The 21,033-nt window shown below is 38.1% G+C and overlaps 1 protein-coding gene and 1 non-coding gene across 2 annotated transcripts in view; one reads left to right on the forward strand and one right to left on the reverse strand.

Moving 5' to 3' along the window:
* Positions 1 to 494: 494 nt before the first annotated feature.
* Trnat-agu lies at positions 495 to 568 on the reverse strand. The gene has a single exon. It is a non-coding gene; the product is annotated as a tRNA-Thr (tRNA).
* A 467-nt stretch (positions 569 to 1,035) lies between these two features.
* The window catches only part of LOC117300110 (ciliogenesis-associated TTC17-interacting protein-like), a 39,710-nt gene continuing 19,712 nt past the window's right edge, over positions 1,036 to 21,033 (forward strand). Inside the window, exons 1-2 of the mRNA XM_033783806.1 lie at positions 1,036 to 1,251; positions 5,142 to 5,215. Of these exons, the coding sequence (XP_033639697.1) occupies positions 1,205 to 1,251; positions 5,142 to 5,215 (121 nt within the window). The 5' untranslated portion in view covers positions 1,036 to 1,204. The remainder of the gene's footprint in view (positions 1,252 to 5,141; positions 5,216 to 21,033) is intronic.

Below are 21,033 nucleotides of genomic sequence, written 5' to 3' on the forward strand. Positions count from 1 at the left end.
GTTCTTTTGTATTAAAAGTGTAAATATGTACACTCAGTTTGCTAGTCAAGAAAGTTAGTGTTGTCTCCATGTTTTGTTTCAAATTATTTTCAAATGAACACATTTTTGACTTTTGGAAAATAATTGTATTTTAGAAGTGGTATGTTTAATAATAATAATAATAATAATTTTGGGGCCAGCCACATCAACCCATTACCACAAAGCACAGCCAAAGAACGGAAGTGTTTGATTTTTTTCCGACGGAGGAAAACTGGATGGTCTGGAAAAACCTGTTTGCTAATTAATAAAATTTGGACTGTGAGTTTCTGTTAAAAGCAGTACATTTTTTAAACGTCTATTTCGGTATGTACAATGCTCTGATTAATTTTTACTTTAATCAAATGATAGTGAAAAAGGGGAGAAGAAGTTACCTAAAAGCACCCAATACGCAATTATTTAAAACTTATGTTATGTTACAAGGCCGGTTTATAAACAAATTTTCGATAACAAAAAAAAGGCACCACCCGGAGTCGAACCGGGGATCTCCTGTTTACTAGACAGGCGCTTTAACCAACTAAGCCATGGCGCCGCACGAGTGGAGGGGAAGATTTTAAACTTATAAATTAAATAATAATACCAAAAAAATATTACTTTCGAATGAGATTTTGAATTGTGTTTTTATGGTAGAGTATGATTTTTATGAATTAAATTACTTATAAATATTGTTTTTACAACATTGTTTTCTTGACATTGTTTCCTGTAAACTTGGTCACTCAATCACTTGTTTTGGATGCTTCCATTCAAATGTAGGGGTGAGCAAAAATTAAATTTACCTCTTCCTTTATTTTTACACATTAAAAAACAGTAATAACACTTTTTAAAATGAAATACTTATGTAAGTTAATAAATCATACTCAACATAATATTTGTAAGTGTTGTTCGTGAATACTTTGAGTTTTATACTGTGAAGTAATTCCCTACATTCATGAAAGTGAAACATTCTCATTTGCATAATTCCATAGTGACCTAGCCTACACTTCCGATCTCTCCCTCACACTCGCGCTGCCTGAATACTACTGACGGCTGAGATTGCTTCGTTTCTGCCCGTGTGTTTTCACATTATTTAGTGTGGACATAGGCCGTGGAAACTACACAGTTTGTTCGTCTGTTCTTCAAGCTGCAACTCACCCTAGACCTAGTCACTGCTGGTTATACTTTTAAAGAAATGGAGGAAAATGCGTCGACAGAGGGTTCTGCTGCTCCAGCCCCAAGGTGAGTTGTGATGATGGAGTGATAATTAACACTCGGTCATATGTCAGTAAAAACACACATCCCATGATTACACACCTCAGGTTGGCTAAAAATTATCTCAGTCCATGGAGGAACAGACATGGAGGTAGAAGAATGGTCGCACCAGAGGAGCAATAAACTAGTTTATTGTTCCATGGTCAGACCATGGATGGAAGGCAAATAGAGACATCATATCCTTCAACTAAAAAGTGTACACACTTACACTCGCAAAAATAATAATGTTGACCATTATTGATTATAACAAGTTGACCTGTCTTTCACCTCCAGTCAGTTGACTGGAGGTGAAAGACAGGAAATTGAATGGTTGACAACCGGCTAAAAACATTATTTTAAGATTAAGAATGTGACAAGACTCAAGAATCAACCACTTCCAGTCATGCCAGTGGAGGACTCGACTTTACAGAATTGATCTTTTTAATTTATATAAAAAAAATGTATGGCGAGTTGTTGGTCATGTTGGTGTTTGTTTGTGTTGTGACATTTGAAGGTACACGTTTGTCGTTTGGTAATTACTCAAAACAAGTATTAACTTAAAAACTAACTTGGTAACGAGCATTGTAGAGCTGTTGATAGTATAGGAAAAGTTTCCATTCGGCACCACCACTTTTTCATTCGATATGAAATAATATAGTATCTAATTTACCTCAATGAGATATCCCTTTTTGTAAAAATGAGTGAAAAAGTGGTGGCGCCATACGGAAGGTTATACATAGTATAAAACATTGTGAGAAACGGAAAGTAGCATAGATTTTGAGAAAGACGTAATTTCTCACTCAAAATCAAATAATATCAAATGCCTATCTGAAAGCACACAAATTCGTCCAACAAGGGTGTTTTTTCTCTCGTCATTTTCTCGCAACTTCGATGGATGAATTTTCACAGGCTTGTTATTTTATGCTTATGTTGGGATACACCAAGTGTGAAGACTGGTATTTGACAATTACCAAACGTGTACCTTCCCTCCAATTTCACGGCTCTGTTTACCACCGATTTCTGCACTTACAATCAACATTCTTTGCTTACATGGCAAGCACCCAATTTCTGCGCTAGCTGTGTAAGCGAAGAACGCCTAGTTAGAAATTTGCTTGACGTCTGTCAATTTGGGTCATTTACCACCACATCCACAACACGCGCCACTACACTGCAGAACACAAACCAGCACATCAGCAAGCAGTGCAAAGTAAAACAGCACACTGTCACAGCGACACAAACAAGACTAGAGTAATGCCACTGTCAAAAAATGTCTTGGCACCGATGATGAAACAAACTTGTGTAGTTTATGAAGTGTCAGAGCTCTGAGAGATTTTTTATATAAAATTAAAATTGAGTTTACACTAAAACAAGCTTGCATAAAACTGTAATCGGCTTTCTACATGTACAGTTATGCAATGGTAAAGCCCGGTTCATACTTCCTGCGAATGCGAATGCGATACGAATGTTCACGTCACAAATTCGCAACGAAAAATTCGCAGCAGTTCAACTCAGCTCAACTCACTTGCGAATAATTGCTGCGAAAGGAGGGTTGTGACGTCAAATTCACGTCAAACTCGCTTTGCATTCGCAGGAAGTATAAACCTAGCTTAAGTGACAACTGGGGGGAGGGGGGGGGGAGCAAAAAGAAAACTGAAGGTTTCTATTAAAAAATCATATCACCTGTTGCTGTGTGGGCGAGGGTCAAAGAAGCAGAGCGAGTCCAGCATATTGCATTGGCCCCAATTCTTGGGATATTTGATGGCAAATATAGGCCAACTTGTTGAAAAAAAAGGGGCAAATTGTTTTACTTCTAAAACGCATTGACGGATAAATTGTCTGCCAGAGCATCTAAATGGTTTCTTGTACCTGCAGAGTTTCTCCATGATTGGTATTGATTGTAGATTTTGGGCCCCGTGGGCTAAATGCCGATGATGGCAGCTCATGACAGTTTCATGACAGTAGCACTGACAAAGTGACAATGACAGGAGAGAGAGTGCTATAATGTTGGATGACAAATGATAAATAATACAAAATTACCGTCTGCGGCTTGGCGTTCAGACTTCATGCTTCCGTCTGGAAGGTGCAGTTAAGTTCAATTCAAGCATTTCTGTCTGCAAGTGCAACGGGTGTGTCGAAGTAAACAAACCTGCTAATTGACATTATGAATAAAAAACAGATGCTATTAAAAAAAATCACCGCTAAATGTATAACTATTTTCTGAATAATTTGTGTAACAAGCAATAGAGCTTGTATTTCAATTAATTTTGGTGCTGTATAAATACTATATTATTATTATTATACATGCTATTACTCTTTGCGCTAGTACTAGTATTGAGCTCTGAAAAACATTGAATGCATGGTTCACATCCAAGCCGGGAATTATATTAGAGGCCACAGAAGTCATGACCTTCGTTGTCCCAGGTCTTGGCCTTGGTGCCCCTTCAACACTTTCCCATAGACTTTAAGAAACATTTTACAATGGAAGTGCACTTTGCAAAAATGAATACAGCCTTACCCTCTGAAAGATGAAATTCCAGGTCTGTGCATATCATCCTGAGGGTCAGCAGATTTCAGAATTGTTTTATTAACGTATTAGCTAATGATTGATTAATGGTGCGGGTTTGTCGTTAAGTGGTGCTTGATTGTTACGTAAATACTCCCATTGACATTGCGATGGTATGCTGCGGTACAAAGCATGCAGTTCCTGAGTGGCCAGCTGCTTCTAACAAAGCAAGACAGCTATGCTAACTTTCCCTTAATTAAAAACAAGTAACAGGCTTCATACAAGTAGAAAAGGTATGAGATAATGTAATTTGCCACAGTGAATTTAAGCAAACACCAACATCATTAATGATTTATGGACAATGAAGTTGTACCATGGAAACATTTCTGTAGAGGACTTGAATTGTGTTGGTGCGAAAAGTAGTCAGTGATTTAAAAATGTGAAGTTTTACTAAATGAGTACACACAACTGCTGCTTGTATTTTAAACGTAGGGTCATAGATTTCCTTCCATTTATTTTGGTTGTGAAGTAAAGGAATATCAGAAAAGCAAACTTAATCACTCTAGCCAAGAACCCAATAGAGAGACAACAAGAAAGTATAGTTTCAGTAATTAGATGTGGGAGGAAAACCCCAGAGAAATATTCTCTGTTGTTAACCTAAAAGTTCCCCCCAGTGTGATTTGAACAGGGGTCCTAGAGGTGGAAGATGAGGCAGAAAGCTCTGCACCAACCTGACCACTTTGTTTTAAAACCACTCCAAAAATTAATGACCGTAAAAACTATCTTGGTGAGAAGCACTGGGACAACTGTTGATAGTAAACTATTTTGAGAAAGGATTCCCTTCGAAGTAATACGATTTGAATACATTTTAACCCCAAAACATTTAAATCTGATTTAATTTCCATGCCCCAACTGTGGGCGGCTGTGCCGCTCTCGAATTGGACTATATAGTCACATGCGGACACACTGAAAGCACAAAGACGTCATCGTCGAATACGACGTACAACCTACTACAATTAATGCATAACTCGTTTCTCAGATTTCTGAGGGTCTGTGTCCAGTCACAAATGTTGTTGCCAAAGATGCGTTGGTTAACCAGAAGCAACTGCTCCCCACTAAACGTTAATGGATTCGACATTCTTGTGAAAATACTGTGACAATGACGTTGTTTAAAATGTTTTGCTAGTTACTTTCTCAGCAACTAGACAAACTATGCTCAGCTGAAGCATTCACATGAATTGTATTGCTTTTTTCGTTATAATTTTACCTATAAATCAGCATTAGGGTGACAAAAAACAATCTATGACCCTTTTAAAAACAACTGTGTAGCAAACATTATGAATCTAAATGTTTTTTTGACATGTTTATTTCACAGTGGAGATGCATTAGTCCCGAATGCTGTGCCGCCCCCAGCAAGTCAAGAGGCGCTGACTTTCCTTAACTCCGTCAGTAAGTACAACAATCCTTTTTAAAATGTTTTACAAACAAATATTTTGATTCTGCTTAGTTTAACATAGAAGTTTCACAAATGTATTCTGAAATGTAAAATTTTTGAGTGATTTTCAGTATCTGAGGTACTTACAATTTTTTTTTCCACAGAGAAAAATGGAATGATCTCTTTTGATCTTGAAATATCACCTTCCCTTTTATCGTAGCTGGTGTGTGAATTGTTTATTCCCCTTGCTCCTTTGTAAAAACAGTGTACAGGCTCCATCCAGTGTAAGAAGATACTTTCAGAGAATTTTGTAATTTCATTACTTTACAGACGGTCTCGTAGAAATGCCATCAATAACCCCCTAATTTGGGGTGGCTCTTTTAAAGTCAATTAGGTCTGCGCATCCAGACGAAACAAAACAAAACAAAAGAACACCCTAAGCAAAAGTGTCCAATTGCAAGTCATACATTCTGTCTGGTCCAGCTTTTTACAACATACAGCACCGCGGCTGTTTATGTGGGCAGCGCTGATAAAATTCCAACATCGATTCCTTTTGCGCCTACGGTTCAGTAAATTCCCCTCCCTGTGTTATGGCGTAATTTTTTCAATTAAGATTTAGCCATACCTCATGTTACCATTTACCCTCCAGTATTCTTTGATTGGTGCAACTTGAATACAGAAGGTCAACTTCTTGTCTGTGTGTAAAAATCAGAATGAAATGTACTGTATGGTCGAAGCATATTATAGACACAAAGTGTGTTTTATTGTTTGTCGTTTGATGAAGGGTTTTTTGGTACACAGTGATGTAAGATATTTCCTTGACACACAGAAGCATTTGTATACCGCAACCATCTTTGTGCAAATAACAATGTACTGCAACGAGCAATAAACAGACTGGAATGGAAACGGTTGAAGAAACCAAGTAGGCCAACAGACTGGAATGGAAACGGTTTTAAAGAAACCAAGTAGGCCAAGGGACACCATGTCCTAAGCACCTAAGTCATGTACCGGAGTCAATGTACTGACTTTCAATTTCAAATAAAAATAGTAATGGCCTGATGTTTTGACCTCAGCAAAGTCTTTCTCGAGGGCTTGTTATACAAATATTTTTAAAAACGTACTGATTTTCATAACATAATATATTAATGCGTATGGACAATTTTATATTATCAGAGTGAGTCTTTCTAAATATCAAATTTTGATTACGTGGTTGCTGAGTTAAAGTATAAATGCAGCCAGTTTCTGTCTGTGGGGTTCCAATTGTGTTAAAACTAAAAGGATTTCTGAATCTCTTATTTTTTTATCTGTGTTCTTCACTACTGTAGTATGAAAAAAAAAAAATTAAAAAAAATTAATATATACTTTAAAATTTAAAGAATAACTGGCCTTATTTGGTATACTAAAAACGTCACTGACTGATATTGTAGACAATGCTTAAAAAAGGAATCTGGGGTCGATTTCACAAAGAGTTAGTACTATTCCCAACTTAGGACTAGTCCTAGGGGATATTAAAAACGTACGACTAGTCCTAAGTTAGGACGCGTAACTCATCCTAACTAACTAACTAGAGATAAGACTAGTCTTAACTTTTTGTGAAATCCACCCCTGGCTGAGTAATGGTGACTTTCAGTTATACTTGAAAAGAAAACTTTTTTAATTTAGAACCGTCTTTACTACAGGTTGATATTTAATCTTGACAAATTTACATCTCTCAATAATGCCCGAACTACGGTTCATTCAACAACACAGCAAACATGCTAAAAAGCACAATCGTTTTTAATAATTGATAAAAGGTTTACTCAGGTTGACCTGTCAAATATTACCCGCTTCATTTAATAACGCACCAAGATACCAGTAAAAAAATACACTCTTCCTCATCGCGCTGAAATAATTGTTCAACGCGTCAAACGGAGCAGAATCTCTAAGCTCCATGCAGCCATACCAATCGAGGGGCACCCTAATCAAAACAGAACACAATCTGTGCAAATTTGCCGAACGTGTTCAGTTTCCTAACCTAAGGCACATGCCGATCATCAGGCCTGCTGCTCCAGCCCTCCCCTCAAGTGCAAAAAGCTGTATATTATCTCAGCATGGTCTAGCGCTATACCTAACCCGTCTTGTCCCGTCCCAGGTTCTGCTTTAGAGCTTTGAGTGAAAAATCACTCCAACAGTATGTGCCTGGTGTAGAAATTTTTCCCCACCTTCTCTGCATCCCTGTGTCGTCCTCGGTAATGACTCGACGCGGCTTGGGGAATTTTCTGACGGGTGTGAGAGTGTGCAAACAGAAATTTGGTTCAGGCCAGGTTTCTGATTTGTGGGACGGTGTACAAGCTGAACAGCAAATCATTCCTACGTAATGTTGTCAAACTACGTCTCGGTTTAGAGAAATTTATAGGTTCACATGGATGAGGTTGAGTTGTAGCTGAATTTATCGGTCTAAAGTCTTGTTTGGAAGGTTGTTTTTGTAGGGAGGTGAAGCGAAACTCAAAATACAGACTTTAAAGAAGTTTTTGAAGAATGTAAATTTAAAAGTTATTCATTTTCCAAAACTGAAACGTAATTCAGTCTTACTGGGAGATTACGAACTACTTCTTTACCTTTAATTAATTTTCAAACATGTATTTCCATTGAAATCCCTTTTAATTGTTTGTTTGATGTTATTTTAGTTAGAAGAAAACAATCAGGGTTGGCATTTTCAAATTATCATCTTTGTGATGTTTTTAATTAAAAGAAAACAATAGCATGAAAGGGGGTTGCAACAAACCAATTTAAATTGGAAGTTGAAATACGACATTGAATGCAGGACAACATCAGACCCCATATAACTCAAGAATTATACGTACACTTCAGATAATGAAAAAACTCAAAGTGAAGAGATACCATCTAGTCTATCTGATCAGACGATTGGACCATAAACAGAACAAATATTCCAACGCTTTCTACAGCATGTAGTCTCAGTCTCATACATAAGGCCAATAAAATAAAATAAAAAACATGTTTAACATCCCCGCCCACTTCATTTTAGAGGACGCTTCCTTTTTCTTTTCTTAATGAACTTATTTATTTATTTATTTTTAATAAAACAATTTTCTTTTAACAAACTCAGACTAAAAGGTTTTTTTCTTCTTCTGTAAAAGCCCATTTGATTGTCTTTAAAAATGTGTCAGGTGGCCATTTTGAAGAGGAAAAAATAAGGGCCTCATCCTTTTTCAAAAAGTCAGGACGCTCAACATGTTTTTGTATTTATTTGATCTTAATATCTACTAGTTCTACATGGACTCTGTAATCGGACCGTTTGTAATCAAACTTTCTTGCTGGTAATAAACAAGAGTGGTGACTGTCGGCCTCCATTTTAGCTTGATTAATCTGTCATCACCATTCAATCTCGCTCCTCGCTGAATTCAAGAAACAGGAGATTTGATCAAGATTCAAATCCATCCAGTGAAGGAGGAAGGATGGATGGGATCATCCTTACGGGTTTTAAAGTGGTGTTTAGTAATAGCGTGTCTGTTTGTGGGGAAATTTGATAACTCACAAGTAAATGAATCACACAAATTGATGTTTTTTTTGTTTGCTGTCTGCTTTGTTTGTATTTGAATGACTCACAAAAGTAAATGAACTATGTTTTGTTTATTTGTTGTTTTGGGTATTTTTTTCATTGTGCACTCGGGGTTTTAAATTTGCTCAATTGTTTGGTATTGGCAACTCTAGAAAATAAATGTTTGTGATTTTGATAATCACATACAAGAAACCTTCCTCAGTCAGCATAGCATTCTTATTAAACTTCTTATTCTACAGTAAAAACACTTAAGAGTGAGCAATGTCACATTAAAATTTTCAAGGCTAGCTGGACCATTTCCAGGGATGCTTTTAAGTTCAAGGCCAAGTCTCCTGAGACAACTACCCTCACATAAGAAATACATGAATACTCTCATTTAGTCTGTGTTTACTGCTTCGGCTGTTGCTAAGGGGATTGCTATGGGCAACCTATATGCTTCATGCGTGGTTTGACGATCAAGCCATTATCGCAGTTGCCACAGACATCTGACTAGTTGACAGCCTGTATAAATTGGCAGGCTTTTATGTTTCGTTTTTGAAAGGGCAAGGGCACCAGGGCATTTTGAGGAAATTGTAAATTCCTACTGGGGCATTTCAAGGGCGGCAATCGCCTTTGTTGCCTCTGTGAAGTATCCTGCCGGAATTTCAATACATCCTGTGAACCTAGTGTTACATACATATTTCAAGGGCACCAAGGCAATGACCTGGGGCATTGAGGCAATCGCCTTTGTTGCACCTGTGAAGTATCCTGCCAGAATTTCAATACATCCTGTGAACCTAGTGTTTTACATTGCCGATTTCAAGGGCACCAAGGCAATGACCTGGGGCATTGAGGCAATCGCCTTTGTTGCCTCTGTGAAGTATCCTGCCAGAATTTCACTACATCCTGTGAACCTTGTGTTACATTGCCGCTTTCAAGGGCACCAAGGCAATGACCAGGAGCATGGAGGCAATCGTCTTCGTTGCATCTGTGAAGTATCAGGCCTGCATTTCAATCCATCTTGTGAACCTAGTGTTACATTCAAGATGAAATAAACATGAGTTGAGAACTGATTATTCCTGTCATCGGACGAGCAGAGAGGAAAACATCTCTCGCCTTCTGTATACAGATTAGTGTATACATGGGGTCTTGAATAACACGTCTCCATCCTGTCCAAGTGCTGAAATTCTATCATCCATCTCTCCGGGTAGAAGTCTTAAAGGCACTCGACACGATTTGGTAATTGTCAAAGACCAGTATTTTTACTTGGTGTATCTCAACAATATGCATTTAAGTTAACAAACCTGTGAAAGTTTGGGCTCAATTGGTTTTCACAGTTGCAAGAAAATAAGTTAAGAAAAGACACCCTTGTTGCATTACTTTGTGTGATTTCAGATGCATAATGAAAGACTTCAGCTAGTCGAAGCCTTTTATTATTCAAGTGAGAAGTTACCCATTTCTCAAAAACTACTTAGATGGAGCCGTTTCTCACCATGTTTGATACTATTATCAGCTCTCAATTGCTCTTACCCAATAAGTTTTTATGCTAACAATTATTTTGAGTAATTACCAATACAGACCTAATACTTTAAGGAGGCAATGAAGGCGATTGCCTCCATGCCTCATGGTCAATTCCTTGGTGCCTTTGAAATGCTCCAGTAGAAATTAACCTTCCACGTAGGGTGCTCTTTACCAAGGAGAAAATGCGTAAGTGCCTATGTGCTTTCAAAAACGAAGAATACGGGCTTGCCATAGTGTCCAGTGCCTTTAACTGTGGAGTTATTGATGGAAATGGAGTAATGCGTGTTCTCTCATCATGGATAAGGTCATTGTGTTCATCAATGACGACGATGGCGGAATGATTGAGAAATACAATCCAGGGAGGAATTCACGCTTGCTCTACTTTTGTTGTCTCACCTGCAAACACACAATGTCTGTCCGAGAGTCCGATATTAAACTGGTTTGAATCAATACTAGGGCTTTGTGACTCAAAATTGACGATCGGATAGTTTTGGAAAGTATGTCATGTGGGGGAAAAATCTTTAAAAGGTACATTTTGTGCCATAGCAGTTAGGCCTATTACATATTGTGACAAGCAGCTGCCCAGTTTTGAATGCACTCCTGTCTGTGTGCTGGTTTTATAAACAGAGGTAGCTCTAGTAGGCCTATATGTTGTGTAAAACAAGCTGTAGGCCTAAACTTGTTTTTCCTTTCATTTCACGTATTTTGATTCGGATACAAAGTGTTTTGGATTTGGTTTTGCTTTTGCTCCTGTGGCACACTTGTACTGAGAAATCATCAACATTAAATCACTAAGCAACCATTTTTTTTTTTCTCCAGGTAGAAATTTGCATTACCTTACTAAAACTAGCAGTTGAATAAGTATGGTCCCTTGTAATGTATCAGTGCCCAAATCATAACTGGATACAGGATACCTGACAAGGATGACTTCAGTCTTGTCAATGATGTTAACTGAAACGTCATGTTTGATTTTCTAACATCAAACATGGTCTGATAAAACACAATACTTTCCTGGAGACATCCCAAATATTGGGAGGCTTGTCAAGGGACATCACTAGCCACCCCCACCCCCTTTCTCTAATGCCCATAAAGAGGAACAACCCTGTATTCATTTTCTGTCCTGTGTTGATAACAATGTGAAGGGCAAATCAGGTTCTTGACAAGAAATCCATTTGTGTCCACTGTCACTGAGGGAAGGGTTAGGTCCGGTTTCATAGAGCTGCTATGATTAGCATTATTTGTTGCTTCGCGAGTTGGCTAATTAGAAGCCAAAATGTTGTTAGAATGCATGTAGCTTGATTGGTTTATAATGCTTAGCGGATTGTGTAATTTGATTCGGCATGGGTTCTACATGTACATTCTACAAGCAATTTGGCCCTGAAGATTGTTCCAATCCAATTACAAACTTGATTAACGAGGATATTGGCTACAGAGAAGCCAAAATGTTGTTAGGATGCATGTAGTTTGATTGGTTTATGCTAAGCTTAGCAGATTGTGTAAATTGATTCAGCATAGGTTCTTCTTGTAAATTGCCAATGTATATAATAATAATAATGATAATTTTTATTTGATGTCCTTTTCTTTGTTAACTTCTACTTGATGTAATTTTTTTAACATATTATGATGTTGACATGTGCAATTCAGTTTTTTAACTGCGAGTCATGTTTTAATTAACCATTTTTGAATTGAATTGAATTGAATTGAATTGGCCATGAAGATTGTTCAATCATTGAGCTACATGTAGGATTGCTTGTTTGTTTGTTGGTTGGTTGGTTGGTTGGTTGGTTGGTTGGTTGGTTGTTTTTTTTTTTTTTTTTTTTTTTTTTTTGTTTGTTTGTTTGTTTGTTTGTTTAGATGATCTTCCGTTCCTGTCAAGGGAACCGGCAAACTTTCCACAAGCGGATATGAGCTCCATGGTCCAATCCAATTTAATCTGATGATTGCATTTAAGCTGCATACAGTGTAATTCTTGGGAGACTCCTTGAGCTCATCTTCCTTTCATCTTAAGAAAATAGAATTAGCTGTTGCAAACTACTTACCAACCAAAAGGACCTATGGTGTAAATGCAAAAACTAGTTTATGGCCTGGCGTTTCGACCCTAGCAGAGTCTTTCTCGAAGGCTAATGACCACACAACACACATGAACAGGTTTCTAAGTGTAACATCTTTTCAACTTGTTGATTGGATCCACTTGGTTTTATTATGGATTGAGGACTTTTATGAGACTTTGTGTTGTTTGGGGATTGCTTCAGTTCAGGGTCCACATTTTAGTGGGATTAGAGAGCAATTCAAGGAATGTAATGTAGGTCTGATCATGGGTGAAGAATCCATGGTCTGATAAAGGAATGTGATGTACGGCTGATACTTCATTGTTAGGGGCCATCAAAAGTTTTCATAATGTTCATCGTTATAAAAAGAGTATGGGGGTTGGAGGATCAGTATGGTCAGAGATTATAGGACTTTAAAGGGATTTAAAATGTTGACATAATATTTCAATAATGTGTATAAGTTTTGAGAGACAAACTACGTTGTTCAACTTTTTGGGAGAGGTAGAGGTGTCCTTAAAAGTGGTACTCTCAGGACATCTGCACCACCAAAAAAAATGTTGAAACCTTTGGACCTCCCTTTTTGCAAGACTGGTTTTACTTATTAGTAAAGTGCAATATGAGTGGAATGTAAATTTCTGCTTGAACATTTTAACGGGCACTAAGGCAATGACTAGAGGCATGGAGGCAATTGCAACCTCTGTGTGCATGTGGGATGCTTTAAACTGCTATAAAGTCAAATCATCCGAATCGACTTATTGGCCAATATTTGTTCAACACTACACCTTGACTTCCTGTAAATCGGGACTGGAATTAAGTACTGGCCCACTGGCCTCAGGCCAGTTACTTTAACATAAGGTCATTAAACTGTCAACAAGGCCAGCAACCCCTCAGCTAAATATGGTGCCACATCTGTGTAGTGCCTTTTTTCAGCAAGAACAAACACTAAACACAGGTTTACTGATATTATAGTGACACTGATGATTTTTAAGTATAAATCTCTGCCCAATAGTTTAAAAAGCAAGTTGTGTAGAACTATCTTCTGTTGGAGTAGTTAAAAGTTCTGAGAGACAAGTCCTGTGGTCTTATGAAGATCTTATTTGAAATTTGAGCCTGTTTGTCACACTTGCACAACTTATGTATTAGTTTTGAGAAACTAGATAATTGGAAAAAAATGCACTCTGCCCAAAACCAATTGTGAACTACATGTATCCTTGTGTGACATGTACACAAGATTTGTGTTAGTGCTTCAGTCCTGAAGCTACAACATGTAAGGGTGAAGAGAGAAACACAGCTTGTCACTCTGATATGCAGGCAAGGTCATCACTTCATCTAGCGGAGAGTACTTCACAAATATTGCTTTTCCCACCTAAGGGGTAACACTCCAAGAAACAGAAACTCAAGTGACAAAGACGAAAAGAAAAGAATCGCCTTTGGATGATCTCAGCAAATCTCTCGTGTCCTCCCAAATGTCGTATCTCTGAGACGATGAGGCGGTAGTAAGGCCCCCCCAAAAAACATGTTAGCATCCTCCTTCTTTGAAAAAAGGAAAGAGAGCCTTTTTATTCCAAAATGGCCGCTAGACACTTTTTTTTAAGGCTAGGCTTTTTTTCAACTGCAAAATTGCCAAGATCTTTAAAATATTTCCTTCTTTGTTTTTGTGGGGGGGGGGAATAATTTAAAAAAGAAAAAGAAAGGGGCCTCTGATTAGGAACCGGGAGGGGAAGCTATCAAACATGTTTTGAAAAATTTTCATTCAAAAAAAATTAAAAAGGAAGCAGCCTCCAAAAAGGAAGCGGGTGGGTTTGCTAAGCATGTTTTTATTTTTGTTTGGCCTGATGAGCTTGCCGCTGGGCAGTGGTAGGAGGTCCTTCCCTTGAACCCATCTCATCTGGCAAGATAGCTCTCTATAAACTCATCTTGTTTCCTCTTCTACTGCCTCCTCGCTGTCTTTTTATCACAAGATAACAAGGGCTTGAAAGTATGTCAAGAATCACACGTTCATGGACTGGGTTTCAACCGGCTTCTGATTTCTAAGTACACATGTTCAATGTTGATACAGCAAGGAAAATTGGGTCTTTGTCCTCTCTGAAACAAAAAACATGTTTCTTGAGTGGAATCTACGTGTCGTGTGTGCCCTTATTTAAAATGATTTTCAAAAACATCAACAATTTCCATCTTTGTAAGATACATCCACAGAAAACTGTCTTGACATTATGGTTTCCCCCTTCATTTTGTGCTATAGTTTTGTTGTATAAGATTTTCTAGTTTCCACCTGTCTGTCTTTAATGATCTTCCCGTCAAGGGAACTCGGCAAACTCCCAATAGAGGTTATAAACACCAAGCTGGCAACAGTCAATCTCTCCCATACAAACATGATTATAACGTCCGTTTATTATGAGTTTCACAAATCAAGAAATAATGATTCAGTAAAGTAGAGAATAATACTTATTCTAGCCATTGAGAAATATGGGGTAAGCTTGGTAAGATTCGAACTCACAACCTTGTGATTGCGATTGCAAATCCGGCAGTCTGTTTTCAAATTGTAATAATAATAATAATAATAATATCGAAGTCTTATATATAGCGCACGTATCTACCAAACAAGGTACTCAAGGTGCTGAGTATATAAAATACAAACTTTTAGAATGATAGGTAATTGCAGTGATGGATTTTGAGACCCAATTATTTAGCACCTTATATAAGGGTTTACAAGGTGCTATGGCACATACAGCAGCCACAGCCAGGAACACCGGGGCGAACCCCTTCTCTTTTCGAAAATTGCACTGGGTTCTTTTACATGCGTTACTCAACACATGGGACCAGACCTTCGTTTATAGAAATAGAAGGAGCTCTTTTAATCGCTCTCCTGAGAATATTCAGGAGCTTAATTTGAGCTCCTAAAAAATCACTCTTCTTAGATTGTCCAGGAGCTCAATTTGTTTGACTAGCTTACTCAGTTTATGATTACTTAAATGGTCAGGTCGGATCGGATCGGACTCGGATGTACACAAATAAAATTTACAGACAAAATAAAATAAAACAACCCCGACCGATCCCACTCCCGTGTGACAAAATACCGCACGATACCGTAAGGTTTTATGTTTAATGTTTCCTTTTTTTCACATTTGATATAAAGCATTAGAAAATACACATTTTCTTACGAGAAAATACTTCGTTGATCCATGGTTGATCTAGTATTGCACGGACGACACGTTTGTGTGTACGTACGTATGTACGTGTAGTATGCACGTATGTACGTGTAGTAATGTACCCGGCTGCGAGTTCGTAAAGCTAGCAATCTGTTAATTGCGCTGCTCAATCTCGAGATTGCACAACAGATGTTGATTGAGCTACGTACGCCGACAGTATGCGCTTCGCCCTCGCATTTGCGCCGCCTGGAAATGCACTAAAACTCCCACGTGGCACGTCAAGTCTTGTCTCAATGCGTTTATTGCTGGTTCGCGTAGATTTTACCAATAGAGGGCGTTTAATATCACGCTAGTGCATCGTTCCAAAGCGACCTCTAGCATTCAATGTTTCTTTTATTTATTGTCGCACGCAAAGTAACAACGACTGGTGTGAAACCTGCTTTTGTGTTAAAAAATAAAATACACTGTAATGATCGCGGAGGAGCGCTGTCGATAGCGCACCTGAGAACAGCCCCAGGAGCGCGGTAGGAGCGCGAGCGCGATCGCGCTCCTCAAAAACGAAGGTCTGTGGGACCAACAGCTTTACGTCCCATTGCTTTTCTTGCAATTTCAATTAGACAATGCATGCACACTGTAATACACAAGTGAACACTATCATAGCGTACTCCCTTGACATACATAAGAATGCAAATAACCTCATCTCATTTGCATTCTTAATCCTATAGTTTGTTAACCCCAATTTGCATATATTACACCCGCCTGGGCTGGATCGTGTTAAGTGTTGTTACAGACTGATGACCATTTTACATTTTACATTTCCATAATTTACAAACATGTGTCCGGAACTAATTTGCTAATGGCATTTTATAAATTACTGAGTGTACTGTATGTATTATAGTGTGAGCAATGCATACAGGTTGTGGAGATGGTGCTCAACACTTGTAGTTAATAATCACAGTAGCCTTGTACATCCTTAGCTTACTGAGTTCGCTACTGCGCTCCCAAATTGTTTGACTTGTATTAGTAACATTCATATTCATGTACCTGGGACAGGCAGGGTATCCATATTGATGATTGGTGGAGATGACATCACAAGGCCAATTTTAAAGGCACTGGACACTGGACATAATTGTTAGCTTAAAAACAAACTTGGTAACAAGCAATGGAGAGCTGTTGATAGTATAAAACATTGTGAGAAACGGCTCCCTCTATTACTTTAAAAGTAACGTAGTTTTTGAGAAAGAAGTAATTTTCCATTAAAATATTATTTTAATTTGATTTTGAGACCTCAGAATTTACATTTTGAGGTCCCGAAATATCAAGCATCTGAATTATTCTCCCATTATTATCTCGCAACTTCAACGACCGATTGAGCTCAAATTTTCACAGGTTTGTTATTTTATGCATATGTTGAGATACACCAAGTGAGAAGACTGGTCTTTGACAATTACCAATAGTGGTCAGGGGGCTGCCAGATGATTGTGAATCGCGCAACTTCTCGACCTAATTTCAGTTGGTAGGTCCAATTTATTGTACATTTAAGTTTGAAACTTAAATGCTATTTATGTACCGGTACATGTGGTTAGAATATTAAGAACCTCAAGGCGCAAAACTGCTGTTTTTGAACGGCTGTTTAAGATCTCAAAGCCACTCTCTAATTCCCTTACTGTAACATATCATTCGTCATGAATTTGTTTTATGCTCAGGGTTTTATTAGACAGAAACGCAATCGGTTTTGCAGTCTTAGACATTTTTAAAGATATTCTGTATGGCCATTAAAACATTTGCTGACACTTCACGCTTTGTAGATTGTGAGCTCAAGTATTTAGTTACTTCTGAAGAATTTTCACTATGTAATAAATAGACGCTGCAAAATGCAAACATTTCAAATTTTTACCAAGTGCTCTACAAAATACTGTGTGAAAATATCAGCTGTGTCAATTGACACTGTCAATCCAGAGTCTTGTCAGCTGCAGCAATAAAAAAAAGAACACAACATAAGGAACAGTGTATTAAAGGCAGTGGACACTAATGGTAAATAGTGTCCACTGCATAAAACCTTAATTGGTAACAAGTAATGGGGAGAGGTTGATAGTATAAAACAGTGTGAGAAATGGCTCCCTCTGAAGTGATGTGGTTTTCGAGAAAGAGGTAATTTTCCACAAATTTGATTTCGAGACCTCAGATTTAGAATTTGAGGTCTCAAAATCAAGCATCTGAAAGCACAAAACTTTGTGTGACAAGGTTGTTTTTTCTTTCATAGTTATCTTGCAACTTCAACGACTAATTGAACTCAAAGTTTCACAGGTATGTTATTATATGCATACGTTGAGATACACCAAGTGAAAAGACTGGTCTTTGACAATTACCAATAGTGTCCAGTGTCTTTAACAGAACTCAGACAAACATCAGAAATGTTACAATTGCAGAATACTCACCACGGGATTCTTTAGCAGGTCCTCCCAGTATATTTGCTTTGACCAAATTGGCGGCTAAGGCCTGGCTACGGCTTGATCACAACGTCAACGTGTGCTGGAAGTCAGGACTCGTATGTGTTGGAAGAATCCGGACTTGTACACCTCGGACTCTTTACTGGCCCGTCACTGAAATCACTGGCCTCTGGACGGTGGTCCAGTGTAAAATTTGACCTCTGGAAAGCAAAGCTGCTCTTAAAAATCACCCAACTCACAAGCCACAGCCTCAACACACAATTCAGATGACTTATTATTAACAGGCCTGGTACTTTCTTTTTGTAAAGGGCAAGACAGTTTTTCCTTAATATAAAAGGGCACCTCTTTGAGGAAAACTTGAATTTCCACTGGAACATTTCAAAGGGGAACCAAGGCAATGATCAGGGCCATTGAGGCAACAGTACTACCTTCTTTGCATCGAGGAAGTTTTAAGCCAGCATGAGCATCTCTTCTTTAGGCCTTGAACTTCGTTCTTGAGGGGCCACAGCAATTTTCCTTTTGGTAAGGGGCACATAGGGCAGAGGTAAACCACAGGGCACCATGGCAGTTGGTTATTTCAAGGCCTGCTTATTGAACTCAACATACACTTTAAATGAGATAATTTCCATCATTCTTCAGGACAGTTTTAATCGTGGCTCTGAAGTGAATGTAATCTTGGCCTTTGCGTAACATTATCTTATTCTGAGCTCAGCATCTGGAAGATTCAAGTACCTGTGATATTAATTCTCGTGGACAGTTTACAAATTGGAAAGCATTTACCCCAAGGCCGCGTTTCCTCCTTGTCAATGGAAATTAAAATTTCAGTCACTCCGTTTATTGCAAAGGCTCTAGTCTAGACTACACACATATTATGCAGTGAACTCAAATTGCTAAAGACACCATTGTGAAATCGTGACACACCTTTGAAGATTGGCAGATAGAGTGAAATTGTTAATATCAGAGCTATCAAAAAAAAAATTATTAAGAATAAAAAGATGTATATTCCTGATATCTTTGATAAAAGTTTCCCATAAAAATGTTTGCCAACAAACCTCAATGTACATAATCCTGAGATTGCTAATTCAACAATTTCCATCAAATTGTATATTAATTGATTCAGGTTGAACTTGAGCCAACGACCTCCAGATTAAAGGGTCTATGTACTTTTTGTAGGACAAAAAACACAATATCCACTGATTTACATCAAACTTACACAGTTTGAAGATAATGAAGGAAGAAAGCTCCCCTTAAAATATTACTTGCTGAGGAGAGCTCTGTAGTTTTTGAGAAATGAGTAAAACAATGTCATGAAAAACATTTTTGTCTGAGTGATCATGAGCTGCAACATATATATAGTATGTAAAAACGTACTTTCATGACATTGTTTTTCTCATTTCTCCAAAACTACAGCACCTCAGTTACTAATATTTTAAGGTACACTTTCTACTATCAAACGATGTGGACATTGTGTTTTGTATTCTAAAAGTACTCTACCAATTGAGCTACTTAGCCCTTTGTGGAAAGTCTCCTTATTTTCTCAACTATCTTAGTTCAGGGGTGGCCAGTCAGAAGCCATTCAACCGTTTCGCTGTAAAGTAGCCAGTGACCACACCCAAGTTTATGATACAGCCTGAGAGGCGTCAGCCAAGGGATCACCTTAAGGGGATGCAACTTTTTATGTTGGGAAGACATAGTCGTTTTAAGCCCTGTCCATAATATTTATTTAGTGGAAAGAAGAACCCCGCGTCAACTCCGAGGCCAAATCTGATATTAATGTTGATCCAGCTTCAGCCTGTCTGTCTATATTAATCATCCTTCATCCATGATCTAAACAACATTGTTCTAGATATAGTGTTTGTCTTCCAACATGTATAAAATTACATTCATTTTAACACCACCAGGGCCCAATTTCATGGCTCTGCTTACCGCCAAATTCTTCGCTTAAAATCACCATTCTACGCTTACATGCCAGCGCTTATTTTCTGCACTAGCTGTGTATAAAGCATAGAATGTCTAGTAACGAGGAGTAGCACGCGCACAGGTCAAAATTCTTTCACCCCTAACCTGTGAAATATGCTTGATGTACAGGACAGAATTCCCTGCTTACACATGCACTGATTCGTTGCTTACGGTAAGCAGAGCCATGAAATTGGGCCATGGTTTTCGTTCAGAAATTGTCCTCTTGTAAGAGGCACTTCTACTTAATGAAGGAAATTTAAATATGTATTGGAACGTTGCAAAGGGCAGTGCACCACAGCAAAAGCATAGGGCACCAGCGCAATTGCTGTGTTTTTGTTTAGGCAAAGCTTCCTACATGTGTAAAATTGCCTCACTTTATTTTCTCTGTTCCAATAACGCCATGGGGGCGGTTGATACCCTTCACATCTGCCTCTTCCCTCGTTCTGCCTTCGTTCCACCACCTGTGTATACAGTGTCGTTTAGTCCCATCATCATTCTCCGAGTCCGTCGCATCGATCCATACCTACCCTCTTGTGAACCAAACTCAAGCTGGTGCCTTGCCTAAACCAATTTGCTCAATCTAAAATATCCAAATAGAGTCTGATTTGATTAGAGCGAGACCGACTTGTATGGTAAATGACGCATGCTCTAGATGCACTGACACAGTTGTGTAGCTCAATAAAATGTGCTTAGCACAGATTTGCTAAGTAAAAACAGGTTAATAGGTTTTAATCACACATTTGTTTATTCCACAAATAGTAACTGTGCTTAGCATCAATTTTCAGTGCTCAATACAATGTGTAGTTTGATTCTGAAACGAAATAAAAAAAACTCATACAATTTATAACTTTAAATTTAACCCTCTTTTTTTGTACCAGAACAAGGCTAACATTTTTCCAGGAACAATCTTATGTCTGGAAAAAGAATAAAAGAAACAAACATTTGGTTTTGTTTTTAAATTGTAGATTCTATGTCGGCGTTTGAATCATTGGAAAATGTCAATTTAGGACTTGGCCTTTACTTTGCGATTTCACAATAGCACCCTCAAAGAGTCCTCTTTCCTGTTCTGAAAACTGTGTGGTTGTATGATCGTTATTTTTCGTTTTCGGAAGGTATTTAAACCGATAGAGACCGGCGCATGAAAGAGTTAGATCTTTTTTGAAACTA

This window comes from Asterias rubens, chromosome 15, assembly GCF_902459465.1.
Source record: "Asterias rubens chromosome 15, eAstRub1.3, whole genome shotgun sequence".
NCBI lineage: Eukaryota > Metazoa > Echinodermata > Asteroidea > Forcipulatida > Asteriidae > Asterias > Asterias rubens.